At 50.4% G+C, this 25,141-nt stretch overlaps 1 protein-coding gene across 2 annotated transcripts in view; it reads right to left on the bottom strand.

Annotated features, from left to right (window-relative positions):
• The window catches only part of LOC126162696 (uncharacterized), a 173,419-nt gene extending 149,460 nt beyond the window's left edge, over positions 1–23,959 (bottom strand). For both annotated transcript variants that reach the window (XM_049919353.1, XM_049919359.1), the window contains exon 1: positions 23,829–23,959. In XM_049919353.1, the coding sequence (XP_049775310.1) occupies positions 23,829–23,897 (69 nt within the window). In that variant the 5' untranslated portion in view covers positions 23,898–23,959. The remainder of the gene's footprint in view (positions 1–23,828) is intronic.
• Positions 23,960–25,141: the final 1,182 nt, after the last annotated feature.

Raw genomic sequence — 25,141 nt, 5'->3', positions numbered from 1 at the left:
TGTTTTCGAGCCGTCGGTGTAAATAAATGTGGCGTCCGTCATTCGTGCACATAGAGCAGCAAATGCCCGACGATAAACAAGTGAAGGGGTACCATCCTTGGGAAATCGACAAAGGTCTCGGAGCAGGCAGATCCGGGGACGGAGCCAAGGCGGTGCTGTACCCCAAGTTGTCAAGGTGGTTTTAGGAAAGCGGAAGGAAAGAGAATGGAGCAGTTGACGAAAGCGGACTCCCAGTGGTAGTAGGGAGGAGGGGCGGCCTGCATACCCTACATCAAAGGAGGCGTCGAAAAAAATGTCATGGGCTGGATTAGCAAGCATGGAAGACAGATGGCTTGCATAACGACTCAGAAGGACTGCTCGCCGATTGGACAGCGGAGGTTCAGCAGTCTCAGCATAAAGGCTTTCCACAGGGCTGGTGTAAAAAGCTCCAGACACTAAACGTAATCCACGGTGGTGGATAGAGTCGAGACGCCGAAGAATAGACGGCCGAGCAGAGGAGTAGACTATGCTTCCATAGTCCAATTTCGAGCGCACTAAGGCGCGATAGAGGCGGAGAAGGACCACTCGGTCCGCTCCCCAGGAGGTACCATTCAGGATACGGAGGGTGTTGAGGGATCGCAGACAGCGAGCCGAAAGATAGGAAACGTGGGAGGACCAGCACAGTTTTCTGTCAAACGTAAGACCCAAGAATTTAGCGACGTCTGAAAACGGAAGGTTGACAGGTCCTAGATGTAAGGAGGGCGGAAGAAACTCCTTACGTCGCCAAAAATTAACACAAACGGTCTTACTGGGAGAAAAACGGAGGCTGGTGTCGATGCTCCAAAAGTGGAGGCGATCGAGACATCCTTGAAGACGTCGTTTAAGAAGGCTGGTCCGTTGAGAGCTGTAGTAGATCGCAAAATCGTCAACAAAGAGGGAGCCCGAGACATCAGGAAGGAGAAAATCCATAATTGGAATGATGGCAATGGCAAACAGTACAACACTCAGCACGGAGCCCTGGGGTACCCCGTTTTCTTGGGAGAAAGTACGGGAGAGTGTTCACCTGCACCCTAAATGTGCGCTCTGCCACAAATTCGCGAAGAAAAAGGGGCAGCCGACCTCGAAAGCCCCAAGAGAACAGTGTGCAGAGGATGCTCGTCCTCCAACAGGTATCGTATGCTCTCCAGATCAAAAACTATTGCTACTGTTTGGCGTTTCCGGAGAAAATTGTTCATGATATAAGTGGAGAGAGCAACAAGATGGTCAACGGCAGAACGATGCTTTCGGAATCCGCATTGGGCAGGTGTTAAAAGACTGCGGGACTCCAGCCACCACGCTAGACGGTAATTCACCATACGCTCCAAAACCTTACAGACACTACTCGTGAGAGAAATGGGGCGATAGCCAGAGGGGAGACGTTTGTCCTTTCCAGGTTTCGGAACGGGAACGACGATAGCTTCCCGCCATCGTCTGGGAAAAGTACTGTCGGTCCAAATTCGATTATAAAGGCGAAGGAGGTAATGCAGACTATGGGTTCATAAATGCAGCAACATTTGGACATGGATACCATCCGGTCCTGGGGCGGAGGAGCGAGAAGAAGAGAGTGCATGTTGGAGTTCCCGCATGGAGAAAACAGTATTATAGCTTTCGCGATTTTGAGAGGAGAAAGCAAGAGGTCGCACTTCCGCTGCACGTTTCTTCGGGAGAAACGCTGGCGGGTAATTGGAAGAGCTCGAAATCTCAGCAAAGTGCTGACCCAACGAGTTAGAAATTGCGACGGGGTCCACTAATGTATCATGCGCGACAGTGAGGCCAGAGACCGGGGAGAAACTAGGCGCGCCTGAGAACCTCGAAGCCGACTCCAAACTTCCGAGGAGGGAGTGAAGGTGTTAAATGAGCTAATAAAGAAGTCCCAGCTTGCCTTCTTGCTATCGCGGATGACACGACGGCATCGCGCTCGGAACTGCTTATAGCGGATACAGTTGGCCAAAGTAGGATGATGGCGGAAAACGCGGAGAGCACGTCGCCGCTCACGTATTGCGTCACGGCATGCCTCGTTCCACCAAGGAATTGGGTGGCGTCGGGGCAATTCGGAGGTGCGTGGTATTGAACATTCCGCAGCTGTAAGAATAACGTCGGTAATATGTGTGACCTCATCGTCGACGCTGGGAAAGTGACGGTCATCGAATGTCGCTAGAGACGAAAAAAGTGTCCAGTCGGCCTGGGCAAACTTCCAGCGTCTCGGGCGCATATATGGCAGTTGAGGCTGCAGTCTAAGGACACATGGAAAGTGGTCACTCGAGTGTGTATCATCAAGGGCGAACCATTCGAAGCGCCGAGCTAGCGGAACAGAACCGACAGCAAGGTCCAAATGAGATAAATTTGTCGTGGAGGCAGACAAAAATGTAGGGACCCCAGTGTTGAGGCAAACTAGATCCGCTTGGTGGAAGACTTCTAGCAAGAGTGAGCCACGTGGACAACGATGTGGAGATCCCCAAAGCAGGTGGTGGGCATTGAAGTCCCCAACCAGCAAATAGGTGGGTGGGAGCTGACCAAGAAGATGAAGGAGATCAGCTCGTGCCATTGGTGTGGACGATGGAATGTATACAGTACAAAGAGAGAACGTGTATCCGGAAAGAGAAAGACGGATGGCGACAGCTTGGAAGGAAGTGTTTAAGTGGATTGGGTGATAATGGAGAGTATCATGGAGAAGAATCAGGAGTCGTCCATGGCCTGGAGTGCCTTCAACAAAGGGGAGATCATATCGGACGGACTGAAAATGAGGGAGAACAAAGTGGTCATGGGGACGCAGCTTTGTTTCCTGAAGACAGAAGATGACTGGCGAGTAGGATCGTAAGAGGGTCGACAATTCATCCCGATTGGCTCGAATGCCGCGGATATTCCAGTGGATAATGGACATAGGGTGAACAGAAAATGGAGGAATGTGACCAAGGTTGCTGTCAACTCAACGACTGCTCAGAGCTTGCGACCGACAGCATGGAATGGCATTCAGCCGAAGGCAGAAGATCCTGATCCATAGGTTATTCAGGAGCACCTCCCGCCACCAGTGATCGGCCGGTTGATCGGCCGCCAGCAGTGCGCCTAGGCAATCCATCGAGGGAGCGTGTATAAACGACTCCACACGAGGAATTTAAAGTGCGGTGCACTTCAACGCGGACAGGGAAGGTGTGGAGCAGTGAAGTACGCAGTAATTTTTGTGCCTGGAGGGCACTGACTGTTTCTAACAACAAGGTGCCATTCCGTAATCTGGAACAAGACTTTACAGGACCTGCAATTGCGTCTACACCTTTCTGAATAATGAAAGGGTTGACCGTGGAGAAGTCGTGACCTTCGTCAGACCGAGAAACAACAAGGAACTGTGGCAACGATGGAAGAACTGTCTGTGGCTGAGACTCAGTGAACTTACGCTTGTGAGCAGACAGTGGAAGGTGAGGAAACCATTGCGGAAGAATCCCCCATGATTACCAGCGTCTCTGATGGCGCGCTCCTCCCTTGTGGGGGCCCTCTCTGAGGGCACTCCCGCCTTAGGTGATTGTTCACACCTCAGGTCACACCTCCCGACAAACGGACAGAGGGACCAATCGGCTCGGGTGATCACCCTCCCTGGGCCTGGCCGTTACCAGAGGGTACGTACGTGTCCTACCCGGGGCAGGGAATTACGCGTTACCTCCCGTCACCGGCTACGCACAAAAATGCGTAGGTCGGCCTTCAGACACGCACAGGGAGGAAGAAAGAGAAAGGGAAAAACAAAGAAAGGGAAAGGAAAGTGGAGAGGTCTCAAACGACGCAGCAGAGAAAAGGTTAAAGAGAAGAGGTAAGGAAAAGAGGACAAAGGGAGGATGAAGACACAAGCAGAGAAGGCGAAGAATGCGGTACATTTACGAGCGTCCGTCTCCAGATGTAGGCACAAACTATACTCCCAGAGGGGGAGAAAGGGAAGGAAAGAGCCAGAGGTGAGGGGAGGAGGGGCGAAGATGTGGGAGAGGGAAGGATGCGGAAAAGGAAGGTATACAACCCGGAAAGGAAGGAGGGCCACATTAGCTCGGGGTCCCGTGCTCACTACGCACGTATGCACAAAAGAGTTGTGGACCCCCTGGGGAGTGTATGTTAGTTGTATTGCATACCAGTCTGGTGTTGCATCATAAGGAACACTTTCTTTACATGTACAATCAGTGTCGTACTAGTTTCACCTAAAAACAGGAAGCATTGAACACTAGAAACTGACAGGATGTATCTACAGAACATTTTTGTTCGACTTATTTATCCCCTGTCTGTTACTCAAAAATAAACTGCTTATAGTAAAATTGAAATTGAGAACGTTTATTGAGGTATTATTCGAAAACTATTTGTAGCGTGAAACAGATGATTGTTGTTGTTAAAATAAAAATACAAATTTCTCATAGTACCAGAAAATTTCCTCAACAACAAGGTAAAATAAAAACCGCAAAACAAATTTATCAAACATTCGCTTCAATACTTCGTCAAACTTACATGAAATATGTTTTTCATAAACTACTATCACATTTATGAACAGGAAACTCTTTCCCTTGATCATGATGAACGTTCTATTGAGTACAATATAATATTTTTATGTCTGTGCATGTAAACTGTACTTGCATCAGAAGTAACTGCTTTGGTTACATAAAAGCGCGGAAGTTACGTTATCAACTAATTATTACTTATCTTACTGTAAGGATAAAAATACTCAATGGACTAACAATGAATGATGTGTGGTTCTAATTATGTGCAAAACAAAGTCTTCGACTTCCAGCTTCTCTCTCTCTCTCTCTCTCTCTCTCTCTCTCTCTCTCTCTCTCTCTCTCTCTCTCTCTCTCCGCCACTAAAAAGGCAGTGTCCTATACGCACCCTAGTTAAAACTACCTCCTCTCGGCGCGAGGGCCGAGAGGAGGTCGTCCAAGCCGCTGGGAGAGGCTTAAGCCAAAGCTTATTCCCTTGAAGGAAAGACCATTAGCGATGCTAAAGGGACACCACGACCTGATAGACGGCAACACCGAGGTCATCGGAGGGAATATAAGATGGTGGTGGTTGTTGGGATGTTGAAGGGGGACTAAACAGCGAAGGTCATCAGTCCCCCATTCCAAAATCAGGCGAGCCGAAAATCTATGGAGCAGGTAAAAACCAAAGGGGGAGGAGACGTCCCCCCAGGCGCTAAAAGAACACAAATGGAGCAACAAACATTACAGACAAGAACAGGACAGAGGAACACCAGACAGAAAGAAACAGAAGAAAGGAAGACGGCCGGAGACTGGTTGACTGACCACGACAACAAAAAAGGGAAAGAGTCAACCATCTCACGGCACACCAGAACAGCAACAGACAAGGACAAAAGACACAGAAAGGGAAAGGTGCGGGACCTTCCTAAATCGAACCATAAAACGGACTACCACGGATAAAATTTAAAACGTCAGCCATGGAGGCATCGTCGGATAAAACCAAAGCCAAAGTGCCCGGGAGATTAAAAGATTGCCGGAGTGTGCGCAGTCGAGGACACTCCAGCAAAATGTGGCCGACCGTCAGCCGGGACCCACACTGACACAGGGGGGGATCCCCCTGACGCAAGAGATGGCCATGCGTCAGGTACGTATGGCCGATGCGCAGCCGACTCAGGACCACCGAGTCCCTGCGAGAAGCCCGCAGGGAGGAACGCCACACAGCGGTCGTCTCCTTGACAGCCCGCAGTTTATTCGGGGCTGTCATGCCACGCCACTCAGCAGCCCACATCCCAAGCACCTTACGGCGCAATACCAGCTGCTGGTCGCGAGCCGTAAGGCCGATCTCCAAAGCTGGGGCGTCTATCGCCCCTTTGGCCAGCCTGTCAACACGTTCGTTCCCCGGGATGCCAACGTGACCTGGCGTCCAAACAAAAACCACCGAACGACCAGAGTGGGTAATGGTGGAAACAGACTCCCGAATAGAGGACACCAGAGGAGAAGAGGGATAGCAGCGGTCGATGGCCTGGAGGCTGCTCAGGGAGTCACTGCAGATGACGACGGAGGCACCTGAGCAGGAACGCATATGCTCAAGAGCGCGCAAGATGGCCACCAGCTCTGCAGTAAAAATACTGCAGCCAACCAGCAAGGAGCGTTGCTCAACATGGGCAGCATGAGCAAAAGCGTAGGCAGTGCGACCATCAACCAGGGAACCATCAGTGTAGACTGGCTCACAGCCCGGAAATGATTCGAGGAGCGCAAGAAAACGGCGACGGAGGGCCACAGGCGGAACCGAGTCCTTAGGTCCCTGTGCCAAATCCAGACGGACGGACGGCCGGGACAAACACCAGGGAGGCGTAGGTGTACGGACCCGGAAGGGAGGCAGAAGAGGGAATGACCCCAGTTCGGACAGCAGGGACTGGACACGGACAGCGACGGAAAGCCCAGACCTAGGTCGCCGTTCGGGCAGATGGAGGACCATGGCAGGGAAAAGCAGGCGACGATTGGGATGGCCTGGCGAGCAATGCACGTGGACAGCATAGTCGGCGAGCAGTCGATGGCGGTGAATCCGCAGCGGGGGAACCCCGGCCTCCACCAGTAGACTATCCACGGGGCTGGTACGAAAAGCGCCAGTTGCAAGCCGAACCCCACAGTGGTGTATGGGGTCTAACAACTTCAACACTGAGGGGGACGCAGACCCATAGGCCAGGCTCCCATAATCAAGCCGGGACTGCACAAGGGCCCTGTACAACCGCAGCAGCGTGCAGCAAACTGCACCCCAAGACGTGTGGCTAAGGCAGCGGAGGGCGTTGAGGTGCCGCCAGCATTTTTGCTTCAGCTGAGTAACATGAGGAACCCATGTGAGTCGGGCATCAAACACGAGTCCCAAGAAGCGGCAAGTGTCCACCACTTCAAGCAGGTGGCCGTCGAGGTAAAGTTCAGGATGAGGGTGGACCGTCCGACGCCTGCAGAAGTGCATAACTCGAGTCTTGGGTGCAGAGAACTGAAAACCGTGAGTCAGAGCCCATGATGCTGCCTTGCGAACGGCGACTTGCAGCCTGCGTTCGGCGACTCCCGTAGTCGTGGAGCTAAATGAGATGCAGAAGTCGTCGGCATACAAAGAAGGAGACACCGACGACCCCACTGCTGCAGCCAGACCATTAATGGCCACTAAAAATAAGGAGACGCTCAACACCGAGCCCTGTGGGACCCCATTTTCCTGTATGTAAGAGGAACTAGAGGTGGCACCGACTTGCACCCGGAAAGAGCGGCGCAATAAAAAGCTTTGAAGAAAAGCCGGGAGCCGACCACGAAGACCCCACTCATGCAATGTGGCGAGGATGTGATGCCTCCATGTGGTGTCATACGCCTTCCGCAGATCGAAAAACACAGCAACGAGATGCTGACGTCAGGCAAAGACCGTACGGACAGCAGATTCCAGCCGCACCAAATTGTCCACTGCAGACCGGCCCCGACGGAAGCCACCCTGGGATGGAGCGAGGAGACCGCGTGACTCAAGGACCCAACACAAACGCCGCCCCACCATACGTTCGAGCAATTTGCACAAAACGTTGGTGAGGGTAATGGGACGATAGCTGTCCACCGCCAGTGGGTCCGCACCAGGCTTCAAGATGGGGACAATAACACCCTCTCGCCATTGCGACGGGAACACGCCTTCGCTCCAAATGCGATTAAATATCGCGAGAATGTGTCTCTGGCAGTCCCTGGAGAGATGCTTCAGCATCTGTACGTGGATGCAGTCCGGTCCTGGTGCTGTATCAGGGCAATCGGCGAGGGCAGCGAGGAATTCCCTCTCGCTGAAAGGAGCATTGTAAGTTTCAGAACGACGCGTGTGGAACGATAATGGCGTCTGCTCGGCCCGCTCCTTGAGAGAGCGAAAGGCGGGGGGATAAGTTGCAGTCGCAGAGCTCGTAGCGAAGTGCGCAGCAAGGTGTTCAGCAATGGCGGCAGCGTCCGTGCACACAGCGCCGTCCAAAGAGATCCCAGGGACACCCGTAGGGGTCTGGTGTCCATAAATCCGCCGTATCCGGGACCACACGAGCGAGGGGGAAACACGGGAGCCCAAGGAGGAAACATACCGCTCCCAGCACTCCTGCTTACGCCGTGCAATAAGACGACGGGCGAAGGCACGGAGCCTCTTAAAGGCGATGAGGGTCTCCAGAGACGGGTGCCGCCTATGACGCTGGAGAGCCCGCCTACGGTCGCGAATAGCCTCAGCAATCTCCGGCGACCACCAGGGGACAGCCTTCCTCCGAGGGAGGTCAGAAGAACGGGGGATGGAAGCCTCGGCCGCTGAAATGATGGACGTGGTTAAAACACGAACCACCTCGTCAATGTCACCCTGTGGGGGAGACTCAATGGTTGCAGCGGAAGTAAAAGCTGGCCAGTCAGCCCTGTGGAGAGCCCAGCGGAGCAAGCGCCCAGAAGAATGACACTGGGGCAGTGACAAATAGATGGGAAAATGGTCACTACCACACAGGTCAGGGTGCACTCTCCAGTGGAGGGATGGGACAAGGCCAGGGCTGCAAATAGAGAGATCGATGGCCGAGAACGAGCCATGGGCCACACTGAAATGCGTGGGAGCACCGGTGTTCAAGAGGCTAAGGTCGAGCTGAGCCAACACATGCTCCACGGCCCGACCGCGAACATCGGAGACAGTCCCATCCCATAGAGGGTTGTGGGCATTGAAATCGCCCAGCAGCAAAAAAGGTGGCGGCAGTTCGGCTATCAGATCAGCCAGGACATGCTGTGCGACAGCACCATCAGGTGGAAGGTAAATACTGCAGACAGTGATAGCCTGTGGCGTCCACACCCGAACAGCGACAGCCTCTAAAGCTGTTTGTAGAGGTACAAACTCGCTGTGAAGAGAGTTAAGGACATATATGCAGACGCCACCAGACACCCTTTCATAAGCTGCCCGGTTCTTAAAATAACCCCGATAGCCACGGAGGGCGGGGGTTCGCATTGCTGTAAACCAAGTTTCCTGCAGAGCAATGCAAAGGAAAGGATAACGGCTGATAAGTTGGCGGAGCTCAGCTAGATGGTGGGAGAAACCGCTGCAGTTCCACTGGAGGATGGTATTAGCCATGGATGGGAAAGGCGTGAAGGGACTGGGGAGGCAGATTACGCCTCCGGGGCCCCTGCTGCTACTGAGTCACCACCTGGACAACAGCCATCCATTGCATCCAAGGGACTGGCGAGATCCATGTCCTCAGCGGACGCCAGAATCTCCACCTCATCTTCGGATGCAGAGGGAGAAGGTTGCGGAGGGACAGGTGCCACCGCAATTTCAGGATGCTTGGGAGCCTTTTTCTTCGACTGCTTTGTGCGCTGTGCCTTAGGTGGGTCTGGCTGGGAGGGCCTCACTGGGGCAGTCTCAGGGACTGAAGACGACCGTGACGCCCTACGACCAGCGACTGGTGGTTGTTTGACAAACTTGCGGACGTCTGCTTTGGCACTGGGCAAAGCCTGGGATGGGAGGGCCCCAAGGGACCCCTTCCGGGCGAGAGGAGCCGAAGAAGGCTCACGCTTCTCCGGCTGTGAAGGGGGAACAGATGTCCCTGGTGGTTGGGGTGGTGTTGCTCCTGAAAGAGATGGAGCAGGAGCAACAGGGAGTGAAGTGCCCCCCGCAACCAAGGGGGCCGGTGAATTCTGGCAGAGCTGAGAGTGAACTCGTGTTGCAGCAGTGGCATAGGTAGACGTCATGGGCACGGGATGGAGCCGCTCATATTTGCGCCTGGCCTCGGTGTAGGTTAGGCGGTCCACGGTCTTATATTCCATTATCTTCCTTTCCTTCTGGAAGATCCGACAGTCCGGTGAGCAGGGGGAATGGTGTTCTCCACAGTTAACACAGATGGGAGGCGGAGCACATGGAGTATCAGGATGCGAAGGACGTCCGCAATCCCGACACGTGATGCTGGAAGTACAGCGAGATGACATGTGCCCGACGAACTTCCACCATTTAAAACACCGCATCGGAGGAGGGATATATGGTTTCACACCACAACGGTAAACCATCACCTTAACCTTTTCGGGTAAGACATCACCCTCAAAGGCCAAGATGAAGGCACCTGTGGCGACCTGATTATCCCTCGGACCCCGATGGACGCGCCGGACGAAGTGAACACCTCGTCGTTCGAGGTTGGCGCGTAATTCATCGTCGGACTGCAGAAGAAGATCCCGGTGGAATATAATACCCTGGACCATGTTCAGACTCTTATGCGGCGTGATGCTAACGGAAATATCCCCCAACTTGTCACAATTGAGCAACCTCCGTGACTGGGCAGAGGATGCCGTTTTGATGAGCACAGAACCAGAGCGCATCTTGGACAAGCCCTCCACCTCCCCGAACTTGTCCTCTAAATGCTCCACAAAAAACTGGGGCTTGGTCGACATGAATGATTCTCCATCAACCCGCGTGCACACGAGGTACCGGGGTGAATATTCTCCACTGCCTTCTTTAGCAAGACGTTCCTCCCATGGAGTAGCTAGGGAGGGAAACGATCTCTGATCCAATTTCTACCCGTTGAGGTTAGACCTCGATCGCTTAGAGACTGCTGGTGGAGGCCCACCAGCGATAGATGATGTACCACGCTTCATTGCGGGTCATCCGCCCTGATGCCACCTACTCCGACCAAGGGCCCTCCCCACGGGCGCCACCCAGCCACAGCAAAGGCCACCTGGCAGGATGGCCATTGCCGGGAGTCCCGATGCCCCAGGGCGATGGGCATCTACTCCTTGGCATACGTGGGGAGTTAACGGCGCAGGCATCAGTAGAGCGATCCCTGTGTTGTCAGGGGGCTACAACCAAGAGGGTACATGGCGGCCCCACCACAACGGACTGGCTACCATGCTGGATCTTAGGTGCAAAAATGGCCAAGGTCGTCGTCGCAGTTAAAAGAAACACTGCAGAGTGCAGTGTGGTAATCGCCCAAGAGATCGAAAACGACCGGGACACCATTGCAACGACGAGAAAGACGGCTAAAGGTCTAATTGCACGACGGATACAGCGCACCATGTAAGGCGCCCTTCCCCAATTGGCTCGCTCTTCGGAATAATTTAGAAAGATGGAGGTCAAACCCGAGAGGGGACCATCACACAAGGCCGAAACATGTGAGACTCCTTTTAGTCGCCTCTTACGACAGGCAGGAATACCGTGGGCCTATTCTAACCCCCGAACCCGCAGGGGGGGAAATATAAGAACTAGCGGGCTGAGGTAGGACTGCAGCATTGGCAGCAGCGCAAGCAGCTGCGTTTCCTGACAGACCAACATAACTACGAGCCCACAGAAACATCACACTGGCTCCACCTAGAGTCAGCAAGTGACAGGTTTCCTGGACCCGCTGCGCTAACGGTTGGGCGCTGTACAGCGCACAAAGATTTTGATGGACGCTGAGTGAGTGAGCAGGACACAATTGAAAAGTGTCTCGCTAACTGTACTTCGTGGCCCGAAACAGGGTGAAGAGCTTGGCTGTAAAGACTGAGCAGTTTGCCGGAAGCCGATATTGAAAGACGCGGGCGCCAATGACAATCCCCGTCTCCACAGTCCGAGAGCCATCGGTGTACTCAAAGGTACTATCATGAAGTTCCATGCGTAGGTCGTGAATGTGAAGGCGATAGAGCGAGGATGGAGTAGTGTCCTTAGGAAGCGAAAGAAGGCCAAGGTTAACATGGGCCGATTCATGATGACAATGTGGTGGTGAGTTCGTACCCACCAGGTAGTGTGAAGTCAAGCCACCATAGCAAGTGCCAAAAGTAGACTAGAAGGTAACAGAAGAGGGACACTCCCCATACTGGCAATCAAAGGAGTCATTGAAGGAGGCATAGGATGGGAGACCACACATGGCAGACAGACGGCGTGTATACCACTGAGGAGAAAGTCACGGTGGTAGAATAGCGGTACTTCTGCAGCTACAGCATACAAACTCTCAACCAGGCTAGCGTAAAAGGCGAAAGTGGCCAAACGGATACCACAATGATGGATAGTGGTGTGGCAGCATAAGAGAGGGACGTGCAAATACATAAACTAGACACCCCTAGTTGTATTTCGAACGGACAAGGGACCAGTACAAACTGAGGAGGGTGGTTCGATCGGTACCCCAGAAAGTACCATTGACGACATGTAGGGCATTGAACCACGTACAGTGGTTTTCCACGTGAAACACATGGGAGGACCAAGAGAGTTCGCTATCGAGCATGACTCCCAGGAATTTTGTAGTTTCAACGAACGGAAGGGCAACAGTCTCAAGATGTAAAGATGGTGGCAGAAACCACTTGCGTCGCCAGAAATTCACACAGACGGATTTGTCAGTGGAACAGCGAAAGCTATTGTCGATGCCCCAGGAGTATAGACCATCAAGACATCGCTGAAGACGCCGCTCAGTGAGAGACCCGTGGAGAACTGCAATAGATGGCAAAATCGTCATCAAAAAGGAAGCCAGCGATGCCCGGCGGTAGACAGGCCATTATAGGGTTAATAGCGATATCAAAGACGACGCTCAGGACAGAACGCTGAGAGACACCATTTTCCTGGATAAAGGCGTCCGACAAGACAGAACGCACACGCACTTTGAAAACTGTCTTAAAAATTCCTGAAGGAAACACAGCAAGTAGCCATGGAAGCCCCACGTGTAAAAAGTATGGAGGATACAGGTTCTCCAGTAGGTGTCTTAGGCCTTTTACAAATCGAAAAACACGGCCACAGTCCGAGTCATGACAAGGGTGGACAAAGTAACGAGATTGTAAACTGGAGAACACGGCGCTCTAAATCCACACAGTGTATTCGTCAGTAAATTTCAAGACTCGAGTCACCTTACCAGCCAGCCATCAATCATACATTCCATCACCTGGCAAACGCAGCTGGTGAGAGGTGGGGGCGGTATCTAGAAAGGTTTTTGTCCTTACCAGGCTTAGGTATGGGTTGGTTGGTGGTTTCACGCTTACTTCCGGGAAATGTACCCTCTGCCCAGAAGCAGTTTTACGTGTTAAGCAGAAAGTGCTTGCACGAAAGGTGCTGCAACATCTAAATGTGGATGGTGTCTGGTCCCGGGATGAACTGAGAATATGATCTGGCTCCTTTATAGAAAAGGTGGCATTGTAGCACTCACGGTTCGGAGAAGAGAAGCATATCGCACGAGCAACCTCTGTTCGTTTCCGATGGAGCAAGGCGGGGTGATAGTGGGAAGAGCTCGAAATGTCCGCAAAATGGCGGCCCAAGGTGTTTTATACAGCAATAGGGCCCAAAATGACATCGTCTGCTACTGTCAGGCCAGAAATTGAGGAATAGATCTTGGTCCCACAGAGCCTTCGGAGGTTGGCCCACACATCTGAGGAAAGGGTGGAACTGTTGAAAGAACTAGTGAATGATTGGTTGGTTGGTTGGTTGGTTTGGGGGATGAAAGGGACCAGACTACTACGGTCATCGGTCCCTTTTTCCAAATACAAAGAACACCCACAGAGAATAAAAACGAGGAACAGAATAGATCACAGACGATACAGAACAAGAGAAACGGAGACAAGGACAAGACAAAACGAACTAAAACCACACAGAGTGTGACAGTGGTTGGCCGACCATAGAAATAAAAAAGGAAAAGCCAACCACTTAGAAACACATTGAAAGAACAGATTAAAATCATAGGCCAAAGGCCAGAATCAACACAAAAAATAAAATAAAACAGACACTCAGATGAAAGAATAAAAACTCCCTGCCCTAATAAAACGTAAAACTAAGGCAGCCATAACAGGGTCATCAGATAAAACGGCAGGGAGCGTATCACGCAGCGCAAATGTCTGCCTGACCACAGCTAAAAGGGGGCAGGCCAACAGAATGTGGGCCACCGTCAAAGCCGCCCTGCAGCGACATACAGGAGGGTCCTCCCGGCGCAGTAAATAACTGTTAGCCGGGAGTGGCCAATGCGGAGCCGACAAAGGACGACTGAGTCCCTGCAGTTAGCTCGCATGGAGAACCGCCACACAGTCGTCGTCTCCTTAATGGCACGGAGTTTATTGGGTGTAATCCGATCGCGCCATTCAGCGTCCCAAAGCGCAAAAACTTTTCGGCGGAGGACTGCCCGCAAATCAGCCTCTGGAGGCCAACATCCAGAGATGGTTTACTCGTGGCCTCTTTCGCCAGGCGGTCAACATGTTCATTGCCTGGGATACCGACATGACCGGGGGTCCACACAAAGACCACAGAGTGGCCGCAACGCGCAAGAGTATGCAGGGACTCATGGATAGCCATCACCAGACGAGAACGAGGAAAACACTGGTCGAGAGCTCGTAAACCGCTCAGGGAATCGCTACAGATAACGAAGGACTCACCTGAGCAGGAGCGGATATACTCTAGGGCTCGAAAGATGGCGACTGCTCAGCTGTGTAAACGCTGCAGCCAGCCGCCAAGGACCGTTATTCGGAATGGTCCCCTAGAGTTAGCGCATACCCGGGGGTGTACGCAGAGGCGCCCGGAAAGGAGGTGGAACAGGGAAAAACCCAAGCCCGCAGAGAAGCTCCTTGACGCGTACGGCGATCGGACAACCCGACCGGGGCCGACGGTCTGGCAGATGGACGACTGACTGCGGGAACAGGACACGATAATTTGGATGCCCGGGCAAGCTTAGAACATGGGCAGCATAAGCGGCCAGCAAACGTTGGCGCCGGAACCGCAGTGGAGGTACACCTGCCTCCACTAGTACGCTGTCCACAGGGCTGGTGCGGAAAGCACCAGTGGCAAGGCGTATCCCGCTGTGGAGAATTGGGTCCAGCACCCGTAACGCAGATGGGGATGCTGAGCCATAAGCCAGGGTCCCATAATTCAGACGGGACTGGATTAACGCCTGGAAGAGCCGCAACAGGGTAGAGCGGTCGGCGCCCCAGCGGGTGTGGCTCAAGCATCTCAGAGCATTTAGATGCCGCCAACACGTCTGTTTAAGTTGCCGGATATGAGGCAGCCAAACCACCCCCAAAAACCTGTGGGTCTCCACCACAGCAAGGAGTTCGTCGGCAAGATAAAGCCGCGGCTCAGGATGGACTGTTCGGCGCCGGCAGAAATGCATAACGCGAGTCTTGGCTGCCGAAAACTGAAACCCATACGCTACAGCCCAAGACTGCGCCTTACGGATAGCGCCCCGTAGCTGACGTTCAACAGCTGCAATGCCAGTAGAGCTGTAATAAAGGCAGAAGTCGTCAGCATACAGGGAAGCAGAGACAGAATTTCCCACGGCTGCAGCGAGCCCGTTAATGGCTATTAAAAACAGGCAGACACTTAAAACAGAACCCTGTGGCACACCGTTCTCCTGGACATGGGTGGAACAATAGGAGGCTGCGACTTGCACGCGGAAGGTACGATACGACAGGAAATTGCGGATAAAGATCGGCAGAGGGCCACGAAGACCCCATCCGTGAAGCGTAGAAAGGATGTGATGACGCCATGTCGTATCGTACGCCTTCCACATGTCGAAAAAGACAGCGACCAGGTGCTGACGGCGGGCAAAGGCAGTACGGATGGCCGACTCCAGGCTCACCAGATTGTCGGCGGCGGAGCGGCCTTTGCGGAACCCACCCTGAGACGGAGCCAGAAGGCCCCAAGACTCCAGTACCCAATTTAAGCACCAGCTCACCATCCGTTCGAGAAGCTTACAAAGAACGTTGGTGAGGCTAATGGGGCGGTAGCTGTCCACCTCCAGAGGGGTCTTTCCAGGTTTCAAAACGGGGATGACAACGCCTTCCCGCCATTGCGATGGAAACATCCCCTCGACCCAAAGACGGTTGTAAAAATCGAGAAGGCGCCTCTGGCAGTCCACTGAAAGGTGTTTCAGCATCTGACAGTGGATGCCATCTGGCCCAGGAGCGGTATCAGGGCAAGCAGCTAGGGCACTGCGAAATTCCCACTCACTGAATGGAGCATTGTAAGATTCTGGGTGGTTGGTGCGAAACGAAAGGCTCCGACGTTCCATCCGCTCTTTAATGGAGCGGAAGGCCTGGGGGTAATTCGCAGAAGCGGAACTCATAGCAAAATGCTCTGCTAAGCGATTGGCAATGACGTCAGAGTCAGTACAAACTGCTCCATTCAGTGAGAGCGCAGGGACGCTGGCAGGGGTCCGATAGCCGTAGACGCGTCGAATCTTGGCCCAGACCTGCGAAGGAGTGACATGGAGGCCAATGGTGGACACATACCGCTCCCAGCACTCCTTCTTGCCTTGGCGGATAAGGAGGCGGGCCCGCGCACGCAGCCGTTTGAAGGCGATAAGGTGGTCTAAGGAGGGATGTCGCTTGTGATGCTGGAGCGCCCGCCGGCGATCTTTAATCGCTTCAGCGATCTCAGGCGACCACCAAGGCACAGCCTTCCGCCGAGGGGACCCAGAAGAACGGGGAATGGCAGATTCGGCGGCAGTAACTATGCCGGTGGCGACCGATTGAACCACCGCATCAATGTCGTCATTAGAGAGAGACTCAAGAGCGGCAATGGAGGAGAACAAGTCCCAGTCAGCCTTATTCATAGCCCATCTGCTAGGGCGCCCAGAAGAGTGACGCTGTGGTAGTGACAGAAAGATCGGAAAGTGGTCACTACCACACAGGTCGTCATGCACACTCCATTGGACAGACGGTAAGAGGCTAGGGATACATATTGAAAGGTCAATGGCGGAGTATGTGCCATGCGCCACACTGAAGTGTGTGAAGGCACCATCATTTAAAATCGAAAGATCGAGCTGCGACAATAAATGCTCAACGATGGCGCCTCGACCTGTTGCCACTGACCCACCCCACAGAGGGTTATGGGCGTTGAAGTCGCCCAATAGCAAGAAAGGTGGCGACAATTGGACTATCAGCGCAGCCAGGACATGCTGCGAGACATCACCATCTGGTGGAAGGTAAAGACTGCAGACGGTAACAGCCTGTGGCGTCCACACCCGAACAGCGACAGCCTCTAAAGGTGTGTGGAGAGGGACAGACTCGCTGTGCAGAGTGTGAAGGACATAGAGGCAGACGCCACCCGACACCCTTTCATATGCTGCCCGGTTCTTATAATAACCCCGATAGCCACGGAGGGCGGGGGTTCGCATTGCTGGAAACCAAGTTTCCTGAAGAGCAATGCAGAAGAAGGGTGAAGGCTGATAAGTTGTTGGAGCTCAGCTAGATGGTGGAAAAAACCGCCGCAGTTCCACTGGAGGATGATATTGTCCATGGCTGAGAAAGGCGTGAAAGGACTGGGAAGGCAATTTACGCCGCTTGTTCACTCACTGCCACCGATTCAGTACCCGTACGAGAGGCATCCATGGCGTCTGAGGGACCAGTGAGATCAAGGTCCTCAGCGGACGCTAGAATCTCGACTTCATCCTCAGACGCAGAGCGCGAAAGGTGCGGTGGGGTTGGCGCCACCGCAAGTTCTTTGGCCTTAGAGGTCTTTCTCTTGGACTTCTCTCGCTGAACCTTGGGTTGCACCGGCTGGGAAGGCTTCACCGATTCAGTCTCCGGGACAGAGGAGGATCGTGAAGCCCTACGCCCGGCCGCTGGTGAGGACTTATGCCACTGGCGGCCGTCATCCTTCCCGCTGGTGGAACCCTGGGAAGGGAGGGTCCCAAGGGAACTCTTACAGGCGAGAGTAGCCGAAGAAGTTAGACGCTTCTCCAGCTGAGAAGCGGGGACGGACGTCCCCGACGGGTGGGAGGCGGTTGCTCCTGACTTAGGTGGTGCAGGAGCAACCAGTTGGGTAGAGCCCCCCACGGGCAAGGGGGCAGGAGGAGTCTTACTGCTTATCGAGCTGGCTGGAAGTCTCGAAACTGATGGGGCTAGCACAGTTGTCTTAGCAGCTGCATAAGAAGATGTCATTCTCACAGGATGGAGTCTGTCATATTTCCTTTTGGCCTCAGTATAGGTCAGCCGGTCCAGGGTCTTATATTCCATAATTTTGCGCTCTTTCTGAAAGACTTTGCAGTCAGGCGAGCAAGGTGATTGGTGCTCCCGGCAGTTGACACAGAGGGGAGGCGGGGCACATGGAGTATCGGGATGAGACGGGCGTCCGCAATCTCGACATGTGAGGCTGGAAGTGCAGCAGGAAGACACATGGCCGAACTTCCAGCACTTGAAGCACCGCATCGGGGGAGGAATATAGGGCCTGACGTCACATCGGTAGACCATCACCTTGACCTTTTCCGGTAACGTATCACACACGAAGGCCAAGATGAAGGCACCTGTAGCTATCTGATTTTCCTTCGGACCCCGATGAACGCGCCGGACGAAATGTACACCCTTGCGCTCTAAGTTGGCGCGCAGCTCGTCATCAGACTGCAAAAGAAGGTCCTTATGGTAAATAACTCCCTGGACCATATTTAAACTCTTATGCGGCGTGATCGTAACAGCAACATCCCCCAACTTGTCACAAGCAAGCAACCGTCGTGACTGGGCAGAGGATGCCGTTTGGATCAGGACCGCTCCAGAGCGCATTTTTGACAAGCCCTCCACCTCCCCAAACTTGTCCTCTAAATGCTCGACGAAGAACTGAGGCTTTGTGGAGAGAAAAGACTCCCCATCAGCTCTCGTACAAACTAAGAATCGGGGCGAATAACTATTACCTCCATCCTGAGACTTACGCTCCTCCCACGGCGTGGCCAGAGAGGGGAACGTTTTCGGATTGTACTTTTCAGCATTAAATTGAGCCCGAGAACGCTTAGAGACTGCTGGCGGCTGGCCGCCAGCGAGAGATGATGTACCACGCTTCATTGCGGGTCATCCGCCCTGATGCCACCTACTCCGACCAAGGGCCCTCCCCACGGGCGCCACCCAGCCGCAGCAATAGCCACCTGGCAGGATGGCCATTGCCGGGAGTCCTGATGCCCCAGGGAGACGGGCATCTATTCCTTGGCATACGTGGGGAGTTAACGGCGCAGGCATCAGTAGAGCGATCCCTGTGTTGTCAGGGGGCTACAACCAAGAGGGTACATGGCGGCCCCACCACAACGGACTGGCTACCGTGCTGGATCTTAGGTGCAAAACTGTCCAAGGTCGTCGTCGCAGTTAAAAGAAACACTGCAGAGTGCAGCGTGGGAATCGCACCCAGGACGTATCCTCGCCCAAGAGATGGAAAACGAGCGGGACACCATTGCAACGACGAAAAAGCCGGCTAAAGGTCGCAATGCACGACGGATACAGTGCACCACGTAAGGCGCCCTTCCCCAATTGGCTCGCTCTTCGGAATAATTTAGAAAGATGGAGGTCAAACCCGAGAGGGGACCATCACATAAGGCCGAAACATTTGAGACTCCTTTTAGTCGCCTCTTACGACAGGCAGGAATACCGCGGGCCTATTCTAACCCCCGAACCCGCAGGGGGGGCCCTTCTTGGCACAAAGTAACAATGCAGACGCAATCGAACTGCTGTATTGATCGTCTAGGCATGGTTGAACTAAATACGAGCCGTGTACCTTCTTCCTGGTGGAATGACGAATGATCGGCTGTCGGACCCTCTCCGTCTAATAGGCGCTGCTCGTGCATGGTTGTTTACATCTGTTGACGGGTTTAGTGACATCTCCGAACAGTCAAAGGGACTGTCTGTGATACAATATCCACAGTCAACGTCTATCTTCAGGAGTTCTGGGAACCAGGGTGATGCAAAACGTTTGATGTGGGTGTATGAGAGTGTACGAGGCAGACAAAACTAAAAGACTGCAAATGTTTATGAGAAGCGTCGTGCGAGAGGTATAGTAATATAGATGCAAGAAATGAAGCCCTTTTCACTTTTTAACAAATCCGTAATGGTTTCGCATGGCACATAGAACAGTCCGCCGACCTGTGTTTCAGTTTCTAGGTATTATTTCTGATGAAATGTAAAAACCGAAATATCTACGTTCACTGGGCGTTGAATCTTAAATTTGCTTCATTGTTGGGTTGAAGTCCATGTATCCAAACCCTTCAGCTATGAATGAAGCGTGGTCTTACATTTGCTAAATACTTCATTTCTTACGCATCTGTTGTATATTATGTGGAGTCTTCTTCGAATTCGATGAATTTCTGAAACTTACATGTCATCTTTTATGCTATATACATAAATAACGTTCGTCTTGTTTTACTTATTTTGTTTCACCATGATATGCTCCAGTCAACTATACATCACGTTTCAAGAATCAATGTAGTTAGTAATTGTGGGTATACAACAGCACTTAATTTGAGGCCCTCTAAACTGTCAGTCGCCAGAAATGAAGGTAACTAACAACTTCTCCTCGCAGCTTACAACCTCATTATTCAGCTTGTTTCTTTAAGAATGGTTTGATCTTCAGCAGCTCCGGAATGCATGCTTCATCCATTCTTAGATAATTACGAAAGATCATCGGATCCCAGCTGCTTAAGTAACAGCGTGGGTGAATTTCTTTCCTTGCGTTAACCACTTTGCCCACAGCTTTCTCTGCATTTTTTTTTTTTTTTTTGGCCTTGCTACCTCGAAAATAGCCAAGGAAAAACCCCGTTTTAATTTCTGTGTAAAAGCAAGTGGGGTCCCTTAGAACAAACAACGAACTTGAGATAAAACATCCGGATGCGCTGTAATCGCTGAGTGCAGTCAGTCGGGATGTGTGTAGCCTGCCTGGAAATTGGTCTGCCAGTCGATAAATTGGTGCGTGTGTAGGGGCCCCGAAAGATTACAAGAATCTTAAAGCATCTTAATATTTCGAGTAAACTTCGTGATATTTCGTTCGACATATATACACAAGCGGTGCTGCACTGCCTCAGTCAGCCTAGCCACCACGAATTACGGGACAAGCAATTAGCGCAATTGGCGTTTCACCTTAACTGTTACCCATAGTCAAGTGCCACACTACACCGCTACGTGCAACACCACTGCTCTTCTAGCAGGGTCCACTCACCACCTAGCTACTATATCACATTAGCTGGCGCCATACAATGAGCCTGGGCTAATTAGCATTGTAATAATAATGCTAATACTTCAGCTTCTTTGCAGCCGCTGCAGCTGTGGCTCATACGAAATGTCGTTTTAACAGTGTCTAAAATAGATTTGGACCCTGTAAGCGAGACTTAAGAAAAATCAAGACGTTCGTAATATGTCGACCTTGAAAAAGCGTTCGACAATGTAAAATGGAGCAAAATGTTCGAAATTCTGAGAAAAATGGGGGTAAGCTATAGGAAAAGGCGGGTAATATGCAATATATACAAGGACCTTGAGGGGACAATAAGATTGGAAGACCAAGAATGAACTGCTCCTACCAAGAAGGGTGTACGATAGATGTAGCCCACACCTACTGTTCAAAGCATCGAAGAAGCAATGAGGGAAATAAAGGATCACGAGTGGGATTAAAACTCAGGGTGAAATATGATTCGCTGGTCACATTGCTTCCTCAGCAAAAGAACGACTGCAGTTTATGTTGAATGAAATGAACAGTAATGAGTACAGAATATGAACAGAGTAAATCGAAGAAAGACTAAAGTAATAAGGAGCAGAAACGAGAACAGCGAAAAACTTATAATTGGGGATCACAAAAACGAAGTTAACGAATTCTGGTACTTTGGCAGCAAAATAACTTATGAAGGACGGAGCAAGGAGAAACTAAAAAGTATACTATAACTGGCGACAAAGGCATTCCTCGCCAAGAGAAATCCGCTACTCTCAAACATAGGTTTTAACTTAAAGAAATTTCTGAGAATGTACATTTGGAGCACGGTATTGTATGGTAGTGAGACTAGGGTAAACCAGAAGAATCCAAGCCTTTGAGATGTGGTGGTACAGAATGATAAGGTTGGTTGGTTTGGAGGAGGAGATTAGTGTTTAACGTCCCGTCGACAACGAGGTCATTAGAGACCGAGCACAAGTTCGGATTAGGAAAGGATGGGAAAGGAAATCGGCAGTGCCCTATTAAAGGAACCATTCCGGCATTTGCCTAAAACGATTTAGGGAAATCACGGAAAACCTAAGCCAGGGTGGCCGGACGCGGGTTTGAACCGTCCTGACTGCGAGTCCAGCGTGCTAACCACTGCGCCATCTCGCTCGCTGGATGAATAACGCAAGAATGAGGGTCTCCACTGCATCAGCGAAGAAAGGAACGTATGGAAGACACTGACAAGGGACAGAATAGGACATCCGTTAATGTGTCGGGGGCTAACTTCCATGGTTCTAGGGGGAGCGGTAGAATATATAAACTGTAGAGGAAGAGATTTGAATACGTCCAGCAAATTGAATGTGCAGGGTGCAATTGCAACTCGGATGGAAACCTTTGCACAGGAGATGAACTGGTGGCGGGCCACAACCAGTCAGAAGAATGAAAAATGATTTAAAGTAATTCAGTCTGCTATAAAAGTGGAGAAATCTATCGATTTCACGAATTTTGTTCTCAATAGAACACACCGTATAGAAAGTCTGCAGAGCTAAATAGAATTGGAAGCAGTATGATTTGACAAGTTTCAGAAAAACCCGTTCAGACTGGTATTTTACTTATAATCGACGAGGGCATAAATAAAAGTGACGATTAGAGTAACGTCCATAGAAGAGAATACACTATGGAGACGCTAGGAGCCAAAGATAGAAGCCGTTTAGAATTGACACAGTAGATCAGTATGAGCAAGAGTGAAACCCCCTTGCAAGAGAAACATCACGACATTCACTTAGTCTAATTTTCGGAAAACATAAGTATTATCGGATGGGCAATTTGAAGTTCCCTTCTGCAGAATATGAGGGCATTTCCTTTAAGAGCAAAAACTCACTAAGTCTGACCCCAACAGGCAATCTAAATATTGCCAGCTGTACCACGCTTTCACTGCAGTGTCTACAATGATACGCCTAAAAAATGCTACGATGCAGTATTCGCCTAAAACCAAATTGGAAGTATCTGGCGCTTAACCCTAGATTACCAAACCCTCGTAAAATATACGATCTTAAGTGTTACGAATTCGGGGTTCCTGCCAGTTTGGTATTGTCAATAGGATGTACACTAAAACATTTTGTACTTATTTTGTGACAGCCGGAGACATTTTAATGAACAAGTGCATAAACTATAAATAATTTAGCCTGAAAATATGGAGTGGTGAAATTTACGGTTTAACTCAGAGTTATCAAAGTGGATCGTTTGAACTACTTCCCTTCAATACTACTCCTGCAGTAATTTAGCTGCTTATTTCACTGTGGTTTTCTGTCCCATGTCACATATAATCCTCCAAATCTGAGTACGAAACATTCTTTCCTGATACTTTTCTTACAAATTTTACAAGTTGCTGTCAGAAGTTGGTCAACATAAAGAAAACACTACATAATTAAACATAGCAAAGTCAGCATTTCTCCAGAGGTTGATTTTTACTACGAGTGAGTTTTTATTTCGTTCAAAAAATTAGCAGCATAACTGACTCGTCCGCGTCATTTTCCTGTTAGAACTTTCTACACTTAAATTTTTACGTAGAAGTGTATGACTTTAATAAATGTTGAAAAACGTTGATATTACGACTGAACAAATTAAAGTTAGGGGACATTGTTCCACTGAAATTGGGCACATTATACGTGGCAAACGACAAAACGATAGTTTATCCTGATTTTTCCCCGTCGAAATTGACCTACCCATCACTGACATAGTAGTATCCATGAAGTATGTTAAAACAAAAAAAAAATATTTTCTGGGGATTCCTTTAAACATATAATACGCTCAGCTTAAGTCCATACGCCTATAAAATCGACAGGAATTACCTATTAGTGGCTAATTTGGGACATGACACTACCTGCTTTTCCATTTATATGTTGTACAAAGTAACGTATTTGTTCCGAAATCTTATCCATTAACAAATCTTTGCGTGGCGCTTCTGAGCAAATACAAATTTTTTTGCGATGACACAGCTAATATCAGCACCAAAAGCTTAATTATAGATTATACCTCACCTGTCCGTAGTACCCAGCACCTTCACCATGAGAACAGATTACTATGAGTGTTACCAAAACGTGGCGCATCCTCGAAAACAACCGTTCACTTATCTTCCAACGTGCCGATCGGTCGCTAGCTCGGTCGGCTTTCAACGTAAACACGCAACTGAGGCAGCGGACCGCGTGAGCAGCGCCACACTGGAACTCGTGAGACGCGCTAAGCAATCCAGTCAGGGGCATCGTCTTTTGACACTAACGCTAGCTGTCCGCAAGTTGTTTAGTCACGGGATACTTCTATTTATGAATTTCTTCACAGGAAATGTCATTCACTACTGCTACGGGAAATACTGTTTAAACGGCTGAAATTCGAAGACTGTTTCTTGTTTTCTTCCTTTACTGTTGACTACTGAGCTACTTGTGCGCCAGTAAAACGAATCTATTTTCTCGGTTATTTTTAGATTTAGGTCGGGACCGAGATTGTAAGAGACAATAGAAAAGTGAGGAATGCTACACAAGTAGTATGAATATTGACCAGTTGTGTATGTTCATTAATCCTAATACATTGTTAATTCTGTAACTGAAGAAAAGATAAGATCTTTTCCTCTCTTATAATTTTTTGAGAGCAGATTTGTCATAGTACTATGACTATTATTTCCATATATTTTAGCTGCTCACATATTCATAATTTTTCACTAAACAAGAAGGAATATACTTGTCTAAGGACTAATAACACTATAATCATTCACACACAGTTCCATTGTTTACGGTGCATCATAAATCGTTTTCTTTTGTCAAAAATATTCACACATAGTTCATTTGTGTAGCTATGGTATACCATGAAACATTTGACCACATAAAGGGGAATTTTACCTAATTACGTTACATTCAAAACAAGTTTCACTACAATGCTCTCGATCATAAGCAAACTACATCGTTCGGAGAGAGCAGCTTTTTTCTGAGTCGACCTTATTTTCATTGAAAAATTTCCCCAGCTTTTTGTTGCACAAGTGTTTATTTCTCTTGGGATGGACTCAAAAAAAAAAAAAAAATAGCGTTATTAGAAAGTCATTTACGATCTGAAGTTCTTAGGTTTTTGATCCAGACGACGTAGAACCTTAGCGCCAGTATCAGATGTTACAGCGCAAATAACAGTTTTAGGATGATTAGATACATTGCCCTAGTCCTAATAAATCGCCTTTGAGCAATCCACAGAGTACTTTGTTGTCACATCGGCATACGTGTCTTGCGCACTCTTGTTTGCGTACTTCCAGTTCCTTTAAATGATGTCTCGCTCGCGTTGTAATAGTCTGCACCGTTACTCGAAACACCGA

The sequence above is a fragment of the Schistocerca cancellata genome, chromosome 1 (assembly GCF_023864275.1).
Source record: "Schistocerca cancellata isolate TAMUIC-IGC-003103 chromosome 1, iqSchCanc2.1, whole genome shotgun sequence".
Lineage (NCBI taxonomy): Eukaryota > Metazoa > Arthropoda > Insecta > Orthoptera > Acrididae > Schistocerca > Schistocerca cancellata.
Note: the sequence above shows the minus strand (reverse complement) of the source record. Positions and strands in the feature narration are given on the sequence as shown.